The sequence below is a fragment of the Micropterus salmoides genome, unplaced genomic scaffold (genome assembly GCF_014851395.1).
Source record: "Micropterus salmoides isolate LMB-PRFRI ecotype aquatic unplaced genomic scaffold, ASM1485139v1 Ms_hic_scaffold_15, whole genome shotgun sequence".
NCBI lineage: Eukaryota > Metazoa > Chordata > Actinopteri > Centrarchiformes > Centrarchidae > Micropterus > Micropterus salmoides.
The window spans coordinates 25,702,950-25,728,765 of record NW_024040596.1 but is presented as its reverse complement, the minus strand read 5'-3'; the positions used below and the strand labels follow the sequence as shown (position 1 = coordinate 25,728,765).

General features: G+C 38.9%; 1 protein-coding gene across 1 annotated transcript in view; it reads right to left on the bottom strand.

The window, feature by feature from the left end:
* Nucleotides 1–4,859: 4,859 nt before the first annotated feature.
* The window catches only part of LOC119904529 (aryl hydrocarbon receptor-like), a 36,500-nt gene continuing 15,543 nt past the window's right edge, over nt 4,860–25,816 (bottom strand). Inside the window, exons 3-11 of the mRNA XM_038721292.1 lie at nt 15,536–15,642; nt 12,971–13,060; nt 12,429–12,543; nt 12,178–12,305; nt 11,776–11,969; nt 11,417–11,526; nt 10,901–11,042; nt 9,030–10,746; nt 4,860–8,311 (exon numbers count right to left, since the gene is read on the bottom strand). Coding sequence (XP_038577220.1) covers nt 8,234–8,311; nt 9,030–10,746; nt 10,901–11,042; nt 11,417–11,526; nt 11,776–11,969; nt 12,178–12,305; nt 12,429–12,543; nt 12,971–13,060; nt 15,536–15,642 — 2,681 coding nt within the window. The 3' untranslated portion in view covers nt 4,860–8,233. The remainder of the gene's footprint in view (nt 8,312–9,029; nt 10,747–10,900; nt 11,043–11,416; nt 11,527–11,775; nt 11,970–12,177; nt 12,306–12,428; nt 12,544–12,970; nt 13,061–15,535; nt 15,643–25,816) is intronic.

Here is a 25,816-nt window from a genome sequence, read left to right as displayed (position 1 = left end):
CATAACACACACCGTGAGCCCTGCAGGCGGACTGGAGCCAGTCGTGGAGGCCAAGGAGTCTACTGAAGCGACCAGCACCGCAACCAACTGTGGGAATGGGACCAGAGATAAAAACGGACTTTCCACACTGCTTTAAAAAGTTAAAAAGACGGTTAAAATCTGATTTTGTCAGACTGCTGAAGAGCTGTGTCATTTGTTCCCACATGGACTATCACTCTTGTGATGGAGGACGGGAGCGATGGCATTAGGTCCTGGAGTTTTTTTAAAATGTCAGCCGTTGTGGCACCGGGGAAGCAGTGAGTGGTAGCGTTAAAGAAACGGATGTTTCTGGTTATGGAGTCACCAATTATTAGTGTGGTTGGGGAGAAAAGGGGACGAGGAGATGCCGGTTGTGGGGTTCCAGAGCAGGACTGAGCAGAATCTGCTTCAAAACTGCCTGCGGACTGAGGATGGAGCGTGTGAGCTGCCGAGTGTTGTGTTGGAGTAGCAGTAACAGACCTGAGAGAAGGGCTACCCGACGGTGCAGGGTAGAGACGGCCTCCGGAGCGTCTGAGCACAGCCTCCTTCAGGATCCTACGGCCGCCGATCAGGCCAAGTGGCAGACCGGCGGCCCAGCTAATCACCGTTTGCCGCCAGTGAAGGAGATGCAACAGTGTCGGCAGGCACTGTCCGCCGAAAGAGATCCGTTGCAGGGAGACTCGAAGCCGCAGGTGCCTCTGCTGGATGGACCGGAGTGTCGTCAGACAGGGCTGCATAGAGTTTGGAGAGGTGGATGTGCGGAGGAGAGGCAGCCCCGTCCAAGCTTCTCCTGCAGCCATGGACCACCACTTCAGCCCAGGTTGACTGACGCTTTGGAGTCGAGCAGGATGAAAGCCTGGGAAGGCTAGAGGGGTCCCATAGCACGGTGTCCTGGATGTTAGCGGTTGCGCTAAGAGAAACAATCTGTTTGGCTTGTACTGAAGCCACATCCATAAAGCCAGTCAGCAGGGAATCTTTCTCTTTGAGTTCCTCTGAAAGTCGTCGGATGTCTTCCATAAGGTCAGCAATCTTTTTGTTTGTTTTCTTAAGGAGTGTGCAGTTCTCATGGGGCAGAGTTATCTCGGCTAGCATAACGTTAGTCACCTTTGTTGTGATCAGTAACATTAGCGTTGATAGCGTTTTTACGGTCATCTAGCTTAAAATCCATGTCGGATGACTAAAATCCTTAACCCACGTAAAACTTAAGTTAAAAACTTCAGTTAAATAAAAAGGATATAAGAAATGTAAGTGTGGATTAAAACTGGATAACAGTTTTATTTTACGACGCCAATACATGCGCAGAGTACAGATTAAAGCAGCTGTAGATGGCTCTCCTGAGTATCAAGCTGTAGTTTATACTGCAATAGCTAATTTATTAACAATAGCTAACCTGGCTAGTTGTAAACAAATAGCTGGCCGGACGAGGTTTTCCAACCTTTTAACTGGAACGCCATCAACTCGGGTGTGACGTCTTCTCAGCTCTGACCTCCGACTTCCGAGGTCAATGGAGCGCAGCATCTGTCAGTGCCAAATCCGTACTGCCTGCCGGATCTGCTCTGCACATGCGCAAAAGTGGTTCTGTCAGTCAAAGAAGCCTATTCAAAATTATCTTTCAAATCAAGATAACAAATTGTTTTTTAATCACTGGAAATTAAACTGTCTGAACTAAATGATGTAAGAGGAATATACTTAAGATATGAAAAACCTTATTCAACAGTACATTTTTAATTTCTAATAATGACAATCAATCTAACGGTGTAGCAACACATAAAATGTATTCAGATCTAATGACCTGCTCCCGATGTTGATATAAAGGCCTCATTCTAAGAAAAAACGAAAACACATTACTTTTTTTCAGGTGATTGTACAGTAATGAAAACATACTTATATATTATATTCCATTTCTGACAATAATTCTGTCAATATCCCCAAAAGTCCTTAAATGTATCAACTTGTGGAAATAAGTTAGTTAAATGCTAAGTAAATTAGATTAAAATATTTGTTAATTTGACTGTCTGCAAATTATCAGACACTTTTGCTACTGTGTTAGCATGATGCTAACTATCAGTATTCTTTATTTTCTCAACTTGTAGATCTTCCATATTCCTACGCATAAGCACAACTCGGCCCCATGCTGTATAATGCCACCAGAGGTCAGCTGTTTTTGTCAAGCTTTTAGCATTTCATGGGAGACACAATGAGGAAAAAGTAGTACACAAAGAAAAGGCACTGAAAGTCTTCAAAATATAGCATACACTTGAACTGAGATGGATTATTTTCATTGGGCCTTCTTTTAGGCAGCTAAATTTTGCCGCTGACCCTGTCCACAGCAGTACATTGCTTATTGTCTGTGCTGATACAACTCTCTGCTTCTCTAAACTTAACTATGCCTTAAAATGAAAGGGATAGGCAATCAAAGAGAACTGGGAAATACAATCATTGTGTATAATATAACAGCAGCACACAGGCTTTTTCCTCCAATCCTGGAATGTGCCTTTGCAGTGGAAAGAAAAATAAACTACTGAAAAATGCATGAGGGTTGTGGCTTTGGAAGTGATCATTTAAATTTACAAAAGTATAACAACATGTAGACTGAATGAGTACACAGGCCGCAAAAATGTTTTTGTTCTTTTCTTCTGAATAAAACCACAAGCAATTGCTGGTAAGGGAAATTGGTCAAGAATCATTATATTGCTGTCAGATAGAATATTTTTTAAAGTTTTCAATCGAGGCAAATAAAAGATCATTAATTATGGATTCTTCCCATTAGTTACCAATAACAGAATTATGTTGGGGGCTGAAATACCAAGCATCAAGGCCAATGTTCCTGACTGTAGTATGCAATTGCAGACTATTTTGATAATCATTTAAGTATTTTTTTTATGCAAAAACATTTAATGATTCATCAGCAGATTAAACCATATGAAAATAATCATTAGTTGCAGTCCTTTATAAAATAGATGCTACACATTGTTACATCGGTTAGATTACCCACAATTCAATCGCTTAGATCATTTTATGGAAACAACGAGCACCAAAGTATTCACATTTACTGGCAGGAATGAAAGGCCTGTCCCATCCAGACATGTTTCCCAAATACAAGCAGGATGAGTTCAATGATTTAAGCAAATAAAAGCCCGACTATTAATTAAAGTTATGCAGTAGTTATTAAACAACTGGAAAATGAGCTGTACCTCAAGCCACTACAACAGTAAAATCCTGCTTTTATGTTAATGCACAAGTAATAATCTAAATATCTTAATATATAATAGTACAACAGTTGCACGCTGCATTGTTCTGCATTGAGTACTTTTACTTTTAATATTTCAAGTTTTTTTTTTTAGAAAGCCAAATGACATACCCTTGTCCCTGGTAATGCTGATCATGATGATACTGATGTGTTATCTTGCCTGGTCTGAGTCCGACCTGCAGACCGCCTCCCTCCCGTGAATCCCAATCGAGTGCCACTGGCACATGGCAGACATCTTGCAGATTTGTTTAATCAGTGGCAGCTGATAATAACCATTCATTCAATAGGTTTTAATTCAAAGACAGAGTGGTGGAAATATTTGTTTAAAACTGGACTGAACATTTTGCGATGTTTGCCATAAATTTTGGCAGGTGCTAATTTGACTAATTCTAATTTGTGCCTTGGCTTTTTTAATGATGCAGATATTCTGATTGAATTTATTGTTCCACAAGGCACACCACCTGAAGTATTTCCCTAAAGTGAAAAAAAATAGCAATTCAGGCAGGATGTGTTTATTATACATTATTTAAAATGTACCTTTTCTAAAATTAGTCTCATATATATTAAAGGAGACAAGACATGTTTGTCTGTTAATGGTGTGTTACAAGTAGTAGTAAGTACTATTAATAAGACTTACAGCTCTTATTTATATTGCAATATTTATTGATCGACACATGACCCCAAACTCGTTCAAAGATTTCAGGGCTACAATATATAGTATACAATATAAAGTGTTGTTTAAATGAGACACTGATGGGTGATGACGGCGAGAGTGAGCCCTCTGGTGGATAAACCAATTCTGTTAGTCTTACCGTCTTTGCCACATGAGAAGTGCTGCATTTTGTTTTTCCATTTTTAACTCCTCCTTTTACTTCCTATATATTTGGGAGTTTTCCCCTTAGCCACTGTGCCACCTCGCCTCCCTCATTTGCATCTCGTGTTCACATATTAGCTTGGATGGAGGAATCACATTTACCAAACATCCTTGCTCACACTGAGTTAATTTAAAACAATTATTTTTCCATAATGCACAGGTAGTTTAATGATGAACTTACTCTATAATTTACATTTTACACACATCTAATACTTTTTCCTTAATGAATAAAAGAAAACTAAAACTAAAGGTTATTTTTTATTATCATGTAATATTCCGGTTAATTAACAAATTTATCTATGAAATGTAAGAAAATAGGAATATCTCAATTTCCTTGAGCCCAAGGTGATTAAATATATTTATATAAAAAGGTCTCCAGTTTTACAGGCTCTTTATGCTTATGTGATTCTCTCCTGTTGACTTGCACATTTGTTTTGCCATTCATTATTTTTTTTTTTTAAGAAAACATAACCAAACAACTGACCCAACTGTTCACTTCCTTCCCTTTTCCCCTTCCTCTCACTTCCCATAAGTCACCGCCTAACAAGACAAAAGCGGACATGAGGGAAGAGAAGAAACAAGTAGGAAGAAGGACATTTAAGAAGATGACATTTAAGTGCTGACAAGGAGGCTAGAAACTATTTATGTTTAGCAATGACTGATGACTGGGGTCGGTCACTGAAATTTCCCTCCACGGTCCAATAAAGTTTCATCTGATCTTTAACATAGATTTTATTAAACCATAAGCCAAACAGTTGACATCATTAAGCACATATTCATGAAAAAAAAGCATTCAATAGTAGACAAAGGGTGGCTATTTGTTTGACATTTATTTCACGATATAAGTATGATAACTACTTGGCTAAATATAAGTGGATTACATTTTTTTGTCATTATTTATTTATTTTTTTTTACAAATAACCTTAAAAACATTAACATCGCTTTGAAAAAAAACATTTGGCTCCAAGTTTTCCATTGTAGCTACAGTCATAACTTGTCTGTATCAAAGTCCAATATCAAAAGAGATTTATAGGCCATCCTGTCTGCTTCATGCTGAGATCCTCTACTGGAGGAACAGTGAGATTTCCATCACAGTTCTTTTAATATAACAACAATGAGCAACAGGGGACAACAGGAAAGGAGGCCATATTAATCTGCCCAAGGACTCTTAGGGTTTTTTTTTCTTTTAAGATTTCACTTGAGATGGCCATTTGTCATTTTTTGAATATTGTACTGAAAGGTATTTCCAAAAACATACACAATAGAATCTTGAGAAAAGGTAAAATACTGAGTGATTTCCCACAATGCAGCAGGAAAACATTAAAGCTGCCATTAATGCTGTTCTTGCTCATGTTAATCCAAACCATTATTGTAGTTCATGTAGTGTGGATATTACAAACATCTGGTGAAAATCAGATAGAAAAGAAGCCTTAATAGAATGAAGAGCACAAACAGGGAACCGACACAGCAAAGAAAATATGATCTGAATGCATGAGACCAGTTATAAGCTCCACATTCTTGATTCCAAATACTCTGCTTGGTACATTTTTATTCTCTCCATCAATGATATAAACCTTACCATCTCTTTAGACATAGGTCATGACTGAAGTGAAGTGTTTTCCCTTATTTCCATTGTTTAAGATGTTTATGTAATGGAAAATGGACAATGAACATGGCTTCCCAGAAATTAGTACAGCTCTAAAGGATTGCCTTAAAAAACAAGAACTACTGAGGAAAATGTTATTAAAAGATGCTTTATACAGAGAAGGCACAGATACTTTATATGGAGATACTTTTCAGCCACTTAGGAAGGCACAAGAAAATATATATGGTCATGTGACTCAGTGTGGGTATATCATAAATTTAAGTTTGGGTTAAGGCAGTATATATTTTAGGGTGTTCCCATGTAGGATCACAAAATATGTGAGAATGCAACAGAAATCACACATATCACTTTTTGTTACTCGCACTGTGAAATGTCGTTTTCCATGTGTTGTCTTGGTTAATTTACCACTGTGTTTTTTATAACTTTGTTGTCCATTTGAGGGCGAGTTTGCTGGCTGACTTTCAAGTTGATGAGGGGCGCCTGAACACACCATTGGGTTTGGTAACTGTTAGAATTGTATGGTAGAGCACTTCTGAGAAAGAATAATTTGTCCCTATAACTATGTCAGAGTTCTGTTTGACCTAGAAGATTTAGGCTTCTATTGTAACTCTATCATCGTGCCATACTCCACTCATCGGGCTTTCTTTCTTGCAATCACTGAGCATTTTGTTCGAGATGAGTGCATGAATACGGTTCTAAAATATGGTAACTGGTTTCTTCAATTGAGTTGTTGAGAACACACACACACATCTTTGTTCCACTATCCCTGTGGGGACATATCACTGACTTCATCCCCCTAGCCCTTATCATAACCTTAACAATCATAACTACATGCCCAACCTTAACCCTTATCCTAACCTTACTGTAACCTGAACCCTAACACCACGTCTTACCCCTCAAAAAGCAGTCTCTGACACAAGTCCCCATGGGTTTGCGTGCATTCTGGTTATAGTCCCAACTCTCGCTGGTGTGGCCCTGAAGAAGATTTTGGAGAAGAGTTGTCTGGTTTTTGATGGGCTAATTTCTTAAAGCTCAGTGGCAGAAGGCATTTTAATTGTAGTCCCATTGCTTTATGAGAAAGATGCACCTCAAAATATCCCACTTAATTAGCAGCTGTGCATTCAACTCAAATAGGGTTATTTTCAGTTTTAGTAAATACTTCACTGAAATGGAAATAATGCAACAAATCCAAATGTTTGCATCACTAAGTGAGGTAAATCTGACTCTCATATAGGTAGTTTGGTGACAACCAAACCATGTCTCCTTATTTCTGACATGTTAAGTGTTGGTCTAAGTAAGATATTGCTGTATTCTCTTACTGGAAAGTATTCTCTACAAAGGCACATTTATATTGCACACAGATAAACAGGTGTATAACCTTTGACGCATTCTGTACATATGAGATTTTTATGATCTTATGGTGAAAAAAATACTACTAGTACAGTGAATTTAAGATTGCATTTAAACATTTATGTCAACCACTTATGAGTTTCATTTAAAATATACAGATTATTTCATCTGTAATAATATTAATTTGAAGGCACAGCTTTTCAGGTATTGATCACTTTCAGTGATTATTTACAATGCTATATACATAAATGAGGACTTCTTTTAAAAAAGTCTCCACTTTGTCAGCATCAAGGTTTAGACTGATTATATTAAAAAACATTCTGTGTTTTTGAAGTACTTTTAGGATTCCCTTATAAAAACATATTTCTTTGGCTAATCATTTACTTGACCAATCCTCCTAGCTGGCTCAAGGTCCATCCTGGTAAACGCACTTGCGGCTTTATACTTCATTATTATTATAGTGTATCTTCACTACAAAATGGACAAGAAACAGCTATTAAACATTACAGAATTGACAAAGTAGCCAGTGCTGCTGGAAAGTTTGTGAACCCATTAAAATTCTAGAATCTGTATTTCTGCATAAATGTGATCGCAAATGTTATCAGATCTTCATTTAAGCGCTGAAAACACACAAAGAGAGCCCAGTCAAACAAATAACACAAAAAGATCCACTTTTTTTATTAAGCAATTATCTAACATTAATTATCTTTGTTGGAAAAAATATCTGAACCTTTATTTTCAGTCCTTTTAGTGATGCCCCTTGAGCAGCAGTAACTTAAGCCAAACCAAATCCTGGAGGTTCACATACTTTTTCCAATACACTTAATGTTGGGTCATTTTGCTAAATAAAGAAAGAAATTAAAAAGTATAATCCGTTTGTATTACTTTTTAATGGGGTCCTCTTTATTTAGTTTTAGGACTTAACATTTTAGATCACATTTATGCAGAAACACAGAAAACTTTAAAGAGTTCACCAACTTTCTAGCAGCAGTATATGATACAGTGAGTGATATAAAACAAATGACAATAAAAGGTAAGCATTAGAGGCTGTGGATAAGCACTGATACAGGCAGACTATACTGACTTTGTCCTTCTCTTGGACTTGTTGCAACAGAAATAAAAACATGGCTTGGCTCTACTCAGACAGATATATGGCTACATCTTGAGCAGGAGTGGCAAAAAATCCATTACGTGCTGTGCAGACTCTTTCCTCCTGCAGAACAGAGTAGAGAGGATACATGAATAAAGAGTCGTTTGTTTGTTGAAAACAAAGCCAAAAGTAAAATAAAAACACTAAATGTAAATCTGAAAAACAGAAAATAGCCATAAAATTAAATGCTAGAAAAATGCTAATTGGTAAAGGTATGTGTATATTGAAATTAATCTGTGATCAGAACTTTATGCAGCACATAATAAAATGACATATACCTCCACTGTTTTATAGAGATGTGGGTGAACTTCTATCTTTTAGCAGAAGATTTCTTAATAATTCTGGTTTACAATTCCACTTTCAATTATCATTTCAAAATGATTTTTTTTTCCTGTTACATTTAATTAGTGCTAAAACAATATATTAACTATTTTAATAATTGAAAATATTCAAGTCAGGTCATTCTCATTCAAATAGTCAATATTGATTAATACTGATTAAAGCTTCTCAAATATGGAGAACGTGCCACTTTTTGTTTTATATCACAAAAAATAGTATCTTTGGGTCTGACGAAACAAAAATTTTGATTATGTTACTTTTGGCTCTTGGAAACTGTAAATGGCATTTGTTCATGTGTTCTGATATCATATAGGCTTAATAATGAATCGATTCATCTAAAAATTAATAGAATTAATATTTAACAAAAATAATTTATCATTCATTTTCTCTTATAATTTTCCTGTTGGGTGAAATTATCCAGCCCACAGTGGGACATGTTTACCTGTTTCTGTCTGTGGCGTTCCAGGTAGTGCTGCATGACTGCGTGCTGTGAAGACGACACGTTGGACGGAGCAGTCAGAGGGCCGATATTGTTGCTCTGCTGGGTGACAGCTGATGTGCATGTCTGGAAGTAGCAGGAACCCTGATCCAGAGACGTGTCAGACCTCAGGCCTGAAGACCCAGAGAGAGCCAGGATGTCGCCGCCTGCTGGACTGGAAGAAAAGTGCTGGTTGAACATGCAGCTGCTGTGGGTAGCTGCCTGGCCACATGCCAACTCTCCCTGCTGAGTGTGGTTCAGTCCAGTGACACTACTTGGCCAAAGGCCAGCAAGTGGCAATGTTTGGCTTTCTGAAGTTTGGCTGTGGCATACTGGCATCACCTCATGTCCATTCTGCATGATGCCAGTATTAGGCAGCTTCTGCTGCTGGTTCTGCTGAACCTGGTGGTTGTGCGTTTTCAAAGGGGGGCTTCCTTGCAGAGAAGCTGTGGCAAAGGGAATGGGAATATTAGGTGTGCTTGGAGAATTAAAGCCATTGCAAGGAATCAGGGGTGGCAAAATGTCCATTACACCGTCTGCTACATTGTTTGGTTGTTGAAAAGAGCTCTGCAGCATCTGTCCATTTGCTGCCTTTGTAGGAGCTTGAAAATTATTTTGAGGATACAGCAAACGTTGGCTGGACAGAATCTGTCCAGAAATCCCCTGAGGGCAGCCCGTGTGGCTGATAGATGCCTGTCCACAGGATTGAAAAGAGGCTGAGGCATTATCAGCTGAGGCAGTGAGCTCTGGGAGGTCTATAGACAGGCTGAAAATGTCCTGGAGCTGCAGCTGTTGAAGTGGGGGCATGTTGGTGTCAGCCTGAGTAATCAGGGAACCATGGTGGAGTGTCTGGGTGCTGCTGAATATCTGAGCAGACTCTGCAAAGCTTTGCCCTGTAATCACTGGTCCATTCCCTGTATCCTGCTGGTGAGCGTAGAGACCATTCATTGGAGAGTGTGTGCAATCAGGACTTGGTGTCTGAAACAACTGTGGCTCACAGAGTCCACTGGTTGGGAGCTGAGCAGCCTGAGTGAAGGGGTCCTGCTGATTACTGTTGACTGCTGTGAGGCAGCTGGGAGGGCTGGCGTTTAGACATTCTTCTTCCTTTTCTTTAAACAAAACATTTTCAATGTAGTCAAATATCTCATTAGTGAGGATGCTGTCTAGCTCAGACCTGACATTGTTCTCCGGATTCTCACCCTGACCTAATCTCTTGAGGGCATTTTCCCACTCCACCAGCTCTGTATCACCGACGTCCAGATTCTGCAACGCTGTACAAAAATCACCATTTTGAGCAATTCCTTCAAGGTTTTCAATCACAGCCATCACTGACTGTGTGGCCTCCTCTTTCACGACACCTGTTGTGGGTACAGTCCCACTTTCCTGCCACGTGTTACTGGCAAGGCTGACCAGGGCCCGGCTGTCCATGAACACCTGATCCACAGGTAAAGGGGGGTCCACTGTCTGCATGTAGGCCTTTTTATCCTGTCTCAGGAAACAGTCCAGCAAAGAGCTGGGGGCCACATCCGTGTTTGTGTCATTGTTACTAAACATTTTATTGAACTGAAACTGTGTGATGTCCACTGTGGGGCTGGTGTTGTAGAGGACGGCCTCTCCTGTGGTTAAGCTGAAGGGAAGCTGCAGCCTCCTTTGACGCAGATACTCCTCACCCTCAGCGTTGCTGAAACAGACCAAATAGCACAGGTTTTACTAGTTAGTAAGACATGTTGTAGAAGAGGTTTTTTTCAACCTGCCCTCGCTTGACAGTGTGCCATTGCTGTCTAATTCCATAATTTTAGCAAACGATAGAGCCACAGACAGGACTAAACACTCACACTAAAGCTCTCTGAAAAGCAATGATGAATTCAGGTCTTCCATCTTTGTAGATCAGCTTGGCGTTGGCCTTCACCCACACCCAGCCAGCGGACTTACTCAGGAGCCTGAAAACAGTCAGACCGCTTTCCCCTGTTTTTATCACTGTGATAAAAAGACAAAAACAGCACACAAAGAGAGGCTATCAGTATAGTGGCAATAAATGTCTGTTATAATTATTCTTAAAGGTAACCCTGACATTTTTTAGCCTGTCATGATTTTATTATACCATAATCCATGGTGAATAAAATCATAACACGCTGTAACTCTAACAGTCAGTAAGAGATCTAAATAAAAATCATATATACATTCTGTATAATGTTAGTCAACAGGACAAAGAACTCAACATTAACTATGATTCTTACTTTATTTTCTTAAAAACAAATATTTTCCTTTGGACTACTACTTGCATCTCCATTTAATACAAAATAAAATTATCAAATTCTAATGTAAAAGTCAAGTTCAAATTGCCAACATACTGCGGATGTGATTGTCAGCACAGTGCATCATATCAGCTGCGTGGATGAATTGGTAGCCGGAGCCTTTCATACACAGCTCAGTCTCTGAATAGCCCAGAACAATCTTCCCCCTGGTGAGAGACAAAAAAACAACAGCAAAACATTAACTTTGTTTTGCCGGAATGAAATTCTGTTAACAAGCAACCATTTAAGAAATTAGCCATGGTTAATTGTATTGTAATAAGACCTAGGAAAACTGCCCAACACTAGATGGTGTTTTGAGATGGGGCATCATTTGAGATCAAAACTACCTGCCCTTAAAAAGAATCCACTAGCCAAAACAATACATTGAAAAAGAAGAATGGAACAATTAGTAGCACCTGCTATCGATGCCCATGGGTGTGAAATCCAGCTTGTGCTTGGTTTGAAAGAGGAGCATTTTCGCTCTGATCTCCACAATGGATGGAGGCTGGACGGGCATAGCAATGGTGAACAGCGCCAGCTGAGGTTTGTTACAGGTGCCGTTTTCCCTCTGGCCATGGAGGTACTTCAGTCGCCCCTGGAACTTCAGAGCCTGGTTTGGGTTAAAAAAATTAGATGAGTAACTTGGGGATATTTTTAAGGGCTTAGGATGGAAACAGTTTCTTCAAATGGCTCCCAAGAACGGCATTTGCTGCTGTTTGAGATGAGTCTTTCAATTTAAGTAAAGGTAATTAGGCCACATTACACCCAAATATGGCAATGTTTTGACAAAACATAACATATGAAAATATAGTTTTGACCAGAAAGCCAGAGGAATTGTCCAGGAGGCAGCGGAAGCGACACACAAAGCTCCTCTCCAGGAAGGAAGAGTTCTCGGGGGGAAGCTGCTCAGGACTGTACATCACTGTATTACCAAAACTCTGCAAGACTGAGAACACAGGTTCAGATAAAAGATTAGGAGCCAGAATGATTTACCTAAACAGTGAACCATTGATTTATGTCAAACTCATGGTTAAAGCCTGAATAAAGAAATGCCTAATTTTTTAATTACCATCTCCATCCGTGTCAACAGTTGGGGGATTTAGAGCAAAGTGAAGCTGCTCCCTGAACGAAGCCCGGTCATCAGTATGGATGAGCTCAAACACACTCTGATGAACCACATCGGACTGTCGGCAGAGGAGAGAACACAAATTTCATCAACAGTTCAAGTCATTTACACATGAGGAGTATACCAATCAGGCTCCACCTCCTGTGACATTGTGGTGAAATAGAAGCAATGTATTTAGAATTCTTTTGGGGGGCAAAACCACGAGTGTTTAGAACATATTGACAACAAAATGACAACTCATGAGTGGTTTATACTGCAGAATTAAAATGATATGAATCATAAGCTAGGACACCAACTATGGTTTAGATTTTAAGACACAGGTGTTCGATGGCAATCTCCACCACCACTTTAATTCTTCACCCCATCTGTTGATGGCAGCAGACATGTATTCGAGGAGGAAAGTACCAGCTTTGAACAGCTACCTTTCAAGTCTCCAAATGATGATATCTGACACTAAAATAATATTGTATCTGATTGCATCTCACCTGATGAAAGCCCAAGTAGTCCTTGATTGTGGCAGAGGCATAAAACACAGATCCCTCGGACGTGATCACCATCACAAACCCGTTCAACGCCTGCACAGAAAACAGAACATTCAGCACTCACAGAGGTTTCATGCATACATGTTAGGTATGTTACTGACACACTGACCAAGAAGACATGGACATATGCATATCAGGTACACATATCAACTGTAACAGGCACCAAATCACTCATAGCACAAAACAGCTACACATGCTAAGGATGTAAACACATTGTACAATAACATTATGTAACAAGAAGCAGTGTTATGTTTTTTGCTTTTTACCTTAAGACAGTAAGGCCTTTGTTTTCTTTAAATTAGAACAATCGTTAAAAATATGAAAGTCTAATCTAATACATACCTAGGACCGTTTTTACACGTGTGACACCGCTACCAGAGGGCAGTTCAGAGTTTACAGTAAACAGGCTCCTCTGCTGACTAGGACAGGTAAGAACCAGCAAATAAAAAACTGAAACTACAGGTTAACAAAGCACAGATTAAATCCCGAACTGTCAATTAAAAGTGGTTTGAATCTGGATTGTGTAATGTCATTTTGTATTTTTTAACTACATTCCACTTTTTAGTCTGAGTGATGCTTTGCAGAGGACACTGAAATGTAAATCCTGCTGCCAGTTTATTGTCCAAAACCACATCAACAGCTGCTTTTCAAAGGCCCTTCATATTACATAATCACCGTCTGATGTGATCATTATGCAGAACAAAGTGTGAAAATGAACCTGACAGGTAAGTGTCAATAAACAAGGTGCAGGCAACTTGACGAGCACAGGCTTTGTTAAGAACATTCTCTGAAACTGTGTAAGGTGTATTTACACTATTTATAGTTTCTGGCTTTAATCTATTACTCTGCTGGTTGCTGTCATTTTGTCTAGTGCTGCTTTTAGACTGACAGTTACACAGCTTTATCCTGTGGTGGTAGTTGATCAGAGAGGGTAAATAACATTTCATCTGACTTGGCTTCATGACTTAGCTTTGAAGAATAGGTGTATCTTTTGGGGATGGGAAATTTCTCTTTTGCTCTTTACATCTAACTTACATTTACGCTATGTAACTACTCCATGACAAGTCTTAAAATATCAAGAAAAAAGTAGTAGAAGAAGTAGGCAAACAGTGCAAGTGTAAGCATGTTGTAAAATAAACTAAAATCATTTGAAACTAATTTTGGTGCTCCATTCTATTTAATCTGATTTAGTACATTTGTATCTTATGTTCTGTGTAATATTATGGTTTGAAAGCGTGTATGGAACTAGAGTTGAAGACTGGAGACTCTGGAAACAGTGGCTGCGTTCGAAAAGTCTTTTTTTTTTATTTAGGAAGGTTCCTAACTGAGTGAAGTGAACTGGAAGTGGCAGCCATGATAAGAGCTGTTCGAATTAGATAAAATCCATCAACCACATTTAACAAGATCCTTGCAATTCAGACGCACATAATGATTCTTGAATAAGACTCTCACAGTTTCCTTCTTTCTTTTGGCTTGTTTTCTTTTGGATTTGCTGTAATCTGATGCTGTTTCAACACCGTTTTATGTTTTGGGTTGTTGAAATATGCTATAAAGTGTTTTCTACAATAATAAAAAAAATTAAACCATCCATGACGGATAAAGGAGGTTGATCACCATGTAAGTTACCATTGGCTATTAAGCCTTTTCTCTCTTATAACTGTCAACAATAACCCATGCGAGCTGTCTTGTAACGTGATCAAAGTGAGGATAATGTTGCAGTGTGTAGCCTCACGTTATGTACTGCAGCCTTCTGCAAATTAATACTGTCACAGATGCTGACACCCTCGCCTTAATAAAGGCAAAGATCAAGCTGGATAACCTACAGGAGGCGTTTCCCTGATCACTGATTTATTTGTGGCGGCCTGCCACATTATCAACGCTGATTTTCGATTGATTTTGTTACTATTAAAAATGGGTAAAATCGTATTTGATGATGATCACAGCATATATATTCTCTCAGCATCTCCTCTCTCTCTCTCTCGGCACAGTTACGCTGTCATTCTGTGGGAAACACTGTATTTACATACAAATGGGATTCATGTTGATAAATACGCCTATGGGTGGGCAGGAGGGTGAATGTGAGCAAGCATTGTCAATGTGACAACCCTGTCCTTTATTTAGTGACTGGTAGGCTACCTTATCTGCCTTTTTGCTATCTTGGTTATGAAGTAATATCTTCCACCGTGTTGTGCACCTTTAGATGGCCTGCATTACAACAACATGGGGCGCAGTGTCAAAGATGCGCTTTTTGTTGTCCATCTTCAGAACATTGCAGTTTCATCACGGCAGGTCACGTCAGTAAAATCCGAGTTTATCTTCAACTTCAATTGTCATATTTGTCAATTGTCAAGTCCCAAACATGGCATGACAGTGTACAGAGGTATTTAGAAAAATAAGTAACGTATGATAAGAGTCACAGCTATTACAAATATTACCCATAACATACATTTACATGCAGTGTCTGAATGGGAGTTATCCCTCAGATTTTGACTTGGCCCCGTCTCTTACCTGGAGCAGTAGGTCCCCCTCAGAGAAGCCCGTGCTGTCCACGCTGTTCCCATTTTGCCCGTTCACTACAGGAAACATCAGACTGCTGTTACTGTTCTTCATGGTCGCTGCACAGAAGATGACAAAACAAGAGGACTCAGCAGAGATAATATTAACATATTTTAGAGCTGGTGTAGGACATTTATTTCAGAAGCATTGTTTTACTTTTTTGTTATATTAGTTGAAATTCCTTTAATATCCTGGCAGAAATCAATAAATCAAATGTTCTGACACAAATGTGTTTTGGGGGAGTGGCTTTGGAGGGAAGCCTGAAGGGAGGGAGTGGGATAATTTAAAAATCTCTTGCTAGTTTGCATGTTGCCTATTCCAGCTTAAAGGTTTTAAGCATTTTAAGCACAGTTATGGATTGCACCCTCAGCTGACTCCACTTTGTGTGACAATGATTTAAACGGGTAAAAGGCTTTGGTGGTAGGCATTAGACCTTCTGTAGGTGTTAAAAGGAAATATTCAAATATTTATTTTGGAAACCCTTTTCATTAGTTAAACTGTAGTTATATTATTTTCACTAATAACTAGAGTTACAGTACTTGCTGAGATCTGGGAACAAACCAACATCACTGTAACTTAGTTTTAATCTGTCTTTTCTTAGACCTGCTTCTTATCCATCATCATTGACTCTAACAAAGTACTGTAGAGACCATCATCACATTCAGACGGTACTAAATAAGATAAAAATCACACGTCTTTACTGCAGAAATAAATGATACGTCACATGACAGTATGCTCAAATCTTGCATCTTGCCTGAAGACATCCTCTATGCAGCCTTGTCTCTTTTACACGTTCCAGATGTATGTAAGTAGCTTGCTTGATTAGCCTATCCATTTAGAAGTAAAAAGTTAAACTATACACTCAGTGAACTATATAACAGGGTCACTTAAAAGGCCTGTGCGCCAATCACTATGTGCAATCACCATCATCTGTTCCATTTCTGAGGTCATGTGATTTAAAGAACCTAAGGTAATAGGACACCACTAGCATTCATTTGAGCTGTTGGGTGTCAAAAACATGCCAGACAGAAGTCAGTTTAGACAACCATTTCCTGGTAAGAGACTACGAAAAACCTGGCATCGTCCCTTGTGTTTTTATATCAGGGAGATGTATGAGGTGATGGCTTGTTATATGAAGGGAAAATCCATATTAAATGGCATACTGTGTGCTGGCATATAGTTGCCTTTGCCTGTGTGTGATTGTTTTTACTGTGTGACTCTTTTAGGGATCTATAAATAATCTGAATATTAGATCACGAGTGTGCAGCAGCAATAAAAAAAAAAACAACAGCAAAACTGGCTCGCTGGCCTGAGTCGAGCTTCAATTGTTAATCCCCTGCCAGAAGACAGGTTTTCTCATTGCTGGAGAACTGATCTGGCTGCCTGCCTTTCTGCACACACATAACATGCACAGAAATAACACGCACAAACACACTCAGTTCTCTTGCATCTGCCCCTTGGGGTTTTTTGCAAGCAATAGCCGGCAAGAGTGCTTCCCCTTATCTGGACAGCCACTACAGGAAAATCCCAGGATATGGCCTCTCCCAACCCGTCCGTCCAGTCCTGTCACGCAACTTCTTTAAGGAGGGAAGGGGCCCCTGAACACTCTCCCCCTCTAACACAGACACACAGACACCACTCAGCTATAACTCACACGGCGTTTAAACACCAGACCTGCACAGCTCTACAATCACACATTTACACCACACAGAGCTGCAGGCCTGCATACAACCACAATTAGCATAATATGTGATGTGCAGGCAGTACAGGATAGAAATACAAACTGTCAGATAGACTTAAAGTTAAGCTATTAAAAATAAGCAGTAAGAATTAACACACATGTAGTTAATACTTACTGCTTTAGTCAAACATATGTAAACAAATGTAGACCATGCCACTTCAAGTGCAAATCGGGATAACCCACCACATCCCTCTTGTTTTTTTGTTTTTTTCTCTATTCAGTGAGTTTGCGTGAGTAAGTGGGCCTCTGTGGCCGTCTGTGTTCATTCTAGTTTTCTTCCCCAGTGGTGAGCTCTGCATTGTGTTTTCCCCTTTTCCCATCTTTTTCTGCTGCTAACAGTTTATGGCGCTGCACAGTTGTTCATGTGCATGTGGCTGCAGGATATGTAGGAAATATGTTCAATGATCCTGGTCAGAGTTTGACCAGAGGTTGTTAAGAGACTGCTGTAAGTTTGTGGGAGGCAGTGAAGGAAGTAACATCAAAACACACACACTGCCTTCACAGCAGCAGGAAAGGCCAAATATTGTACAATAGTTTCTTCAATATATATTGATGGTATCTGTGTTGAAGCCCGTGGCTAGGCAAAAGAAACACTCCTTTAAATATGAGTGAAAATGTTTCACAGGTTTATTCTCTGAGGGCAAATACACTCAGAGGACTCTGTTACTATAATTAGGCCAGTTACCAATCACATATGTGACTGTACTCAAACATGTCAGGTGATTCCCAGCTTCATCTGTACCATTTTGGAGGTCATGTGATTTAAAGAACCTGAAATAATAGACACCACTAGTATTCATTTGAGCCACTGGGTGTCAACAACATGTCAAACTTGGCAACGTCCCATTTTTTTCTGTACTAGGGAGATGTGTGTCATTATTGCAAACCGATAACCAAACTTCCACTCTAGGCAGAAGTCATCATTTGATGGTATCTTTGTTGCTGCTGTGACCAGAAAGAAGCACCAGGTTTATTCATATTTTTATGCTGTTGATTGCTACGGCATAACACCTGATTAACAGTTCAGTGCAGGATTTTCACAGCACCACTGCAACACTAGATAGATGAGTGTAGTGCTAATTGAGTGATTAGTAAATCGACAGAAAATTTACAACATTTTTTTGTTATTTATCACACAAAAACTGTCCCATTACAGCTTCTGCTGTTTTTCTGTTTTATATCATTGTAAACTTTGCACTTTTGGACTGTTGCTCAAGAAATACATTCAACATAAACATTTTATAGACTAAATGATTTGACTGATTAATTTAAATGAACAGATTAACTAATAATTAAAATAATAATAGGTTGCATCCCTACTAGATGGATACATTTCTTTTACAGGGCTAACTGCCTTCCATTCAGTAGTACATTCGGTCTGTTGCTGGTTTAACCTGTTATGTTCAGTTCAGTACAAACTAGGCCTATTCACTGTTTATAAGTTTAACAGCTCAGAAACCACTTACCGTCAGGCTTTTATTTGCTTCAGTCACTGAACTCAACCTGCCTGTATTGGGGCAGGCGCCAATATTGGGAGAGGCTTTTAATTCCTTTCACATAAAAATCTTGCTCAGCAGAGATGGGGAAACACTGTCAAATTGTTTTTTATGAAAAATACTGAAATATTTGAATAACATTTCAATTACGAATCATTAATTTCATCTAGTTCCGAGAGAAAGGGTATCTAGACCAACCTTATGCAGAACCTACCTAAGAAAGAATGAAAGCTGAAGGTTACCATAGTTGTTTTAACTTGGACCGCTTTGTTGGGGTGGGATTTAATCCTGCAAAACCCATGAACCACAAGATAGTTGTTAGCTTTCCCTTTGACGTTTGAATTTCAGTCCCTTTACCATATTAATGACAACAGTAATGACACACTTTCATACTAAATATTTCACAGCCGCCCTAAAAGCTTCTTCCAATACCTTCAAACTCTTTATTTTTCAACCAAGGTGTAATTAGACACCAAGAGAGGCCACTTTCAACATCAAACTTCCTGTTCCTGTTTTAGAAATCAGGCCATTATAGACTTTTAATGCAAGATTCACTTCAGGTAAACATCCCCGAAACTCCCCGAATGAGGTAACCTTTAAGAGATTTTACATCTTTTCATCATGGGGTAATTAAGGGAAATACTATACGCAATAAAGTCTGAGTATTCAGGGAAACAAGTTAAAGCAAAGGAAAACAAATTCCAGTATAAAGTGGTGGCAGTGAAGCTTGAAGCATTGAACAGTGAAGTGTTCGACATGTTGGATGGTGATAGAAAAAAAGAAAACTGAAACTAAACCAGAAGCAATTCTTGAAATGCTTTAAGTTGAACTGCAATTACCTGTCTACACAGTTTCTCTGTTAAAGTATTAGTATGTGGTATGGAGTCTGCACACAGTGAAGGAGACGAAAGGAAATGCTGTCACGGGTTGGAAGTCTGCCAGAGTCAGGGAGAGTATAAAGCATGCCAGCAATGCATAGGGGAATATTATCTTGATTTGAAAACATTTAGTTCCAGTAGATCCTGTACAGAGATCTCTGTTCTCACGCAGATGTGCAGGAAAGGGCAGTAACAAATAACAGCCAATGATCTGGGTCACTCAGTCCATAGGTTCTTTTGATTAATGTCCCCGTTTACTTCCATGACTTTAGGGGAAGGACACAGCCTCAACTTTTTCATGATTAGACAGTGTCATCTAGGCAAGTCAATGAAAAGAAGGAAAGAGCAGCATTGGATGGAAAACAAAGGTTTACACAGGCAGCCCAATGCTTATTATGGATATGGGGGCACTGTTTTGCAATTAAAACAAGGAATTAACATAGCAAATTGTTGGATTTCAGTGTGTTATTACAAAATCATTGAATGTATGTTAAAATTGCAAGTATGTACATTTGCTAATAATTATAATTATAATGCATAAGGTTTCAGTTGTACCGGGAATGTTTTACTCTGGCCCCAAAAAGCCAGTCCTGTAGGTTTAAAAAGCTTTGTGTGCTGCAGCACGAGCAAACCTTGATGATCAAAATAAACAGTGATTATATATTATTCAAGACACAATGGGCCTCATGCCAGATTTTATTCTTATCTTTCTTATGGTTCTTCATATGGTGGGCTTGTACGAGTGAGCCACACCAGATTCAGATAACTGTGTAAATGACCCGCGTAAACAGGATAAATACCTCCTGTGTGTAAAGGAGTGAACGTTCATGAGAATTGTAAATTCTCATGTAATACCATATAAGGCTAGGCATCCTACCCCATATGTCAGGAAGTATTCATTCATGAAAATTACATTGAAGAGTAAAAATAAAAACTTTACGAGTTTGGAGATTGAAGGTTGAGATTGCTTTTGGAGATCCATATAAAGAAAGTAACATTTTTAACAGCGTCAGCAGTGGAGTGTCTGTGGAGTTGCAGCTCTAACAAGTTTCACATTTGCAGAAGCCCATTGTAGCCTAAACTGTCTCTGCCAATATATCACCACACTGTCACGCCCTTCCAGGGGCCTGATGAGCCAAGGCATCCAAAATATTACACTTCCAGCTGACCTTTTTATAAACAGAGTCAAATTACCTTCCATTAGTGCATTATTTATAGTTGTTTTTCAGTTTTAGATGTTCATATTGTAGTGTTATACAGTAGCATCAATAGCCAGTTTAAATTAATGATACTGTTGGGCTGTATGAATACAGTTTGAATTATATGATAATTAGAACTACAGAGTCAAACAGCATCATGTTTAACATGCTTATGAAGTGTAAGTTATATATTTTACAAACCCATTTAAAAATATATATTTAAAACTTTGAATAATAGTAATAATTATTTGCTAAAATCACTGAATTGACCCTGCCTTTATTTGGGACAGGCCTTTAATTCTTTTAGCACAAAACTGACACTACTATCAAACAGTTTATTTATTTCAAACAGAATAATACAAATAATATCAAATACACATCATTCATTTGATCTAGCTCCGACAGACGGCTTATGCGCTTTTATTTTGTAACATCACCATAACAACACGGTGCAGGATGAGAGAAGTTAACAGACCGAGAGCAATGGACTTCACGTGACAGGATTCACAACTTGGATTCATTTTTATGAAAAGCTGTTTTGATTCTTTTGATTGGTGGACCCTTACAGACTATATAGAATATAAATAATCAAGGAACGGACACATTCGAGCTTAACGAGCGGACTTAACTAGCGATTCAAAGTCAACCTGTCAAGCACTTTTTTCCCCTTTTCCTCTCTTGTAACCATGCAGGTTACACCAGAAAATCCAGAAGAATTAGAATGTGGGTCTTGTTGTTTCCCTTAAATGAACTTAACAGTGGTATTGTGGAGAATCTAACTGATCTAAGGATGTTCAGCATGTCCATATTAACATATTGATCATACGTTTAAACATTAATGTTTGTATTAATAATCTAAGCAGCTTAGAAGCAGCTAAAGTGGCAACCCTGCGGGGTTTCAGAGGATTTATTCATCCAAAGAGCTTCTATAAAAACCATACCAGGCGTTTAATTGAGGCAAAATGTGTTCAAACTCCAGGCCAGTAAAGGAGATAGCTATTTGGTACTCGGCTATTAACTGAAGTTTTACTGAATACAATCCATTAGTGAAAAACTTAGGTTAGGATAACAGCAGACTAATTGCACATGACTCCTACGAAAGGAAAATTGGTGAATATGACAAATTCTCCTAAATCACTCGCACAGAGCCACTTAATAACAAATCTGTTCGTATGTGTGGTTTTTGCAGCCCCATTGTCTTTTTTGCTGATGGTGGCAGTGTTGATAGTAGAGTCTGGTTGTATCTGTTTTTTTAATCAACACTGCAAGCTATTTTTGGCTGTCTGGACTCTTTTCTATCTGTTTGAAAAGCAAGTCATCTGTTTTAAACTGGGCACAGACAGAGTAAAAAAACAAAACAAAGCAAAATTCAGGTGCAATGTTAGGCGTGCCTCGCATTTCATATCGCTAATGATCCCTATCAGTCTCCAAGCAGTCAGTCAAAGCTCTGAGAAAGAAGGAATCATGTAAGGCAACAATTTGAGGCTGAAATAAATCTTACAAGATGTCTAAATTTAGCCCTGGCGAATCAAATAGTGAGAACTTGGATGTTAAAGCTGCTGGCAGATGGATGAACATAAATGTTTGAAGTCTGGAAATATATGCAAATTATAACACTAAAAGCTAATTTAGTGTCCTGGGTAATATATTATATTATGGGTATATTTTCAAATTCCTTCTGAACCCTGACAGATCTGAATCATAGTCATAATAAATGTGATAATACTGTTCCTCCAACCAAAGTTTGAGTGGGACGACAGCTGATTTTGGTTTGACACATAAACAAACAACAGCATTTTTGGAAGACTCTAAATGTCAAAGAAAGCCTTGGTGGGCGAGCACAGCTCCGGCCAACAGGGAACCAGAAAGAAAAAAAAGAGTTTGGGTATGAAGGGAGATGTAGCGCTGTGGTTTAAAAGCTGGAGAGAACAAATCTTCCAGAGAATGGAAATTGGAAAAAATGAAAACATGACTAAATCTGTCTCCCAGCGGTTGCTTGCATTCTCACGATATACTGAAAGGCGAGTCAGGAATCAAGAGCCAACAGGCATCTACTGTCACCCCAGCAACATGCCCTCTTCTCACATATTATAATACTGAGTTGACAGGTGAATTATGCTGAGGTTTTCAGGGCACGTATATGTAAAATACACGTCTTTCAAAAAAATTATTCTCATAATGAGCCCATAATAACAAGCAAGACTGGGCGTCCCCATACTGGTACTCTCTCCTCTAAGCTGCAAACATTTGCGAGGACTTACCTTTTTCATTCCCTGTTACACTTGTGTCATGTGTATGGGTTTGTGCGTACATGGTTCAGATATCCCAAATACCAAATTATATGAAATTATAGCACACGCCACAGTGTTACCACATCAACTATGATTGCTAACAGGCCCTGGATGTTTTCAATGAACTTGGAAAGCCAGTCCACATATTTCTCAAATTTCTAACAGCGTCACACAAATATGTCAGCAGCAGTGAGCCACAAGCCTTTCAAAATATCCAGTACTGCCCCATAAAGTCACGCTATGAGGCGAACAGCTTGCAAAGAGAGAGCTGCCATTTCAAGGGAGCCATAAATAGTTGTTTCATTATCAGGTCTTTAAATCTCACTCGTTCCCCCTGAAATTGCTTATGTTTGTTCTTTTCTCTCAAGACTCAAAAGGTTTATGGGATCTTTATCTTAAATTCTAGGCATGTCCCCACTTGAACACCCATCCCAGACTTATGTTTTGACTGGGATAACCTGAGAGTCAACTTTGGTGATCTCGTTTAGACATATAGCAAAGACTCTATGTTTATCGTCTGTTGAAATGCAAATTCATTTTGTTCAACTTGATACAATTAAAATGGCAATTTTTAAGTTATTTAACTCTAGAGTTTCCAATACGGTGGAGATTTGGAGCCTATCATACTGCACAGCCGTGTGTAAAACTGTAAAAGTGTGTTTGCTTTCTGCACTTTCTCACAAAAGCTTGTTTTGGGGGAAACGTCGCTGACTTAAACTGCATGAATCCAGTGATTTTTTACTGTATTTTAAGCCATTTCCCTCCAGAGTGCAGAGGACTTTGAACCGTAAGAACTTTGCATCTACACTGAACAAAATTATAAATGCAACACTTTTGTTTTGCCCCCCCCCCAATTCATCATGAACTGAGACTTTCTCTATGTACACAGAGGGCCCGTTTCTCTCAAATATTGTTCACAAATCTGGCAAAATCTCGAAAATGTGCAGTTTAACTGTATTGGGGGGCCCGGGGTGGTCAAGAAACCAGTTAGTATCTGGTGTGACCACCATTTGCCTCACGCAGTGCAACACATCTCCTTCACATAGAGGTGATCAGGTTGTTGATTGTGGCTTCTGGAATGTTGGATATACTGCCAAATTCTCTGAAAAACCTTTGGAGACAGCTTATGGTAGAAAAATGAACATTCAGTTCAGATAAATATGATCTTCTCTTGTCAGACATCAAGCCTGACTGACTCAGCATGACAGTCTGTCAGGGTCAGGAGCGAGCTGACCAATGAGGGCAGCAGATTTTCCGTAGTATATAACTCACAATAACCACTATGCTTATTATGGTACCGTAATATATAGAGAGCTGTCTTTCATATTATGTCATTATTTTAGGTTACTTTTTTCAGTGAATATTTTCCACCACTAGCAAGCAGTGACTGTCGGGGGCCCTCTGCTGGCCACGGGGCCCTATGCCACCGCAAAGGTCGCTTGGTGGTTCGGCCGGCTCTGGCTCACTAACACAGATTTTGACAGATTTGGGAACAATATTTGAGAGAAATAGGCCTTTTGTGTTCATAGAGAAAGTCTTAGATCTTTGAGTTCAGCTCATGATGAATGGGGGCAAAAACAAGAGTTGCATTTATAATTTTGTTCAGTGTATGTAACATCCCTCCAACGCTGGCTTTTCTCTTAAGGGCAACAATTAGACAATGAATCAGGGCCCTTATGTCTGTGGAATTATATATTTTTTTGTACAAACACTGGTAGTTCTGATGTCAAAGCCAGGGCATTCTTACACATCCCTCAAAAGTTTCCTCATCATTTCATCCTGCCTCTGTAGCCCTGTCTGTCTTCATCCATTCACTTACACTTTCCTTAACATTAATGTGTGTTTGTTTCACACATACTTTCACTGGAAAACATGCAGTGAGTTGACAACTGCGTATAGTGCACATTCTGTTAAATAAAAATTAAAATGCACTCTATTATTAAAGGTATGGTAAGGTAGCTGTACCAGCTATTCCACCCAAAGGCAACATAAGATGAAAGATGAAACTTTCTACATCACAGGCCACCATTCATCTCATTGCAGTGTTTTTCATACATTGATTTATTTGTGGCAGCCAGACACAATACTAATGCTAACCGCCACATATTGATGTTCATTTTTCGTTTTATTATTTAAAATGGGTAAAATCGAATTTCATTGTAGAGCTGCACGCAGCTCACTCGCTCACTCTCTCTCTCTCTCACAAACAATTGACAACAGACCCGTGTCTGAATAGCCCTTCCTCTTCGTGCACAATTTGAATCAAAACATTACGCTGAAATAAGGATTGTTGCCAGCTTTTTCCCGCAGAAAAGATTCCTTAATCAATCCTGAGTTGAATGGTTGGTATCATGAACACCGCTGCACAAATTTTTCCAAAACAAATGCAGTCATGTTAACTCTGATGATTTAGTTTATCTATGTTCTTAACACAATGCTGTCAGTCTCAAAGACCCACCTTCAAATAAGTTATAAGCATGAGGAGCCTAACTGTTATGGGCAACTATGTTAACGTTAGAATACAGAGAATTCATAAAATATTTCTGCAGTCATACGCCCACAAATGAAGTGTTAAAGAAATATTTGTAAAACATAAAACTAGGGCCCTCAATTGCTTTTATGTTTTTT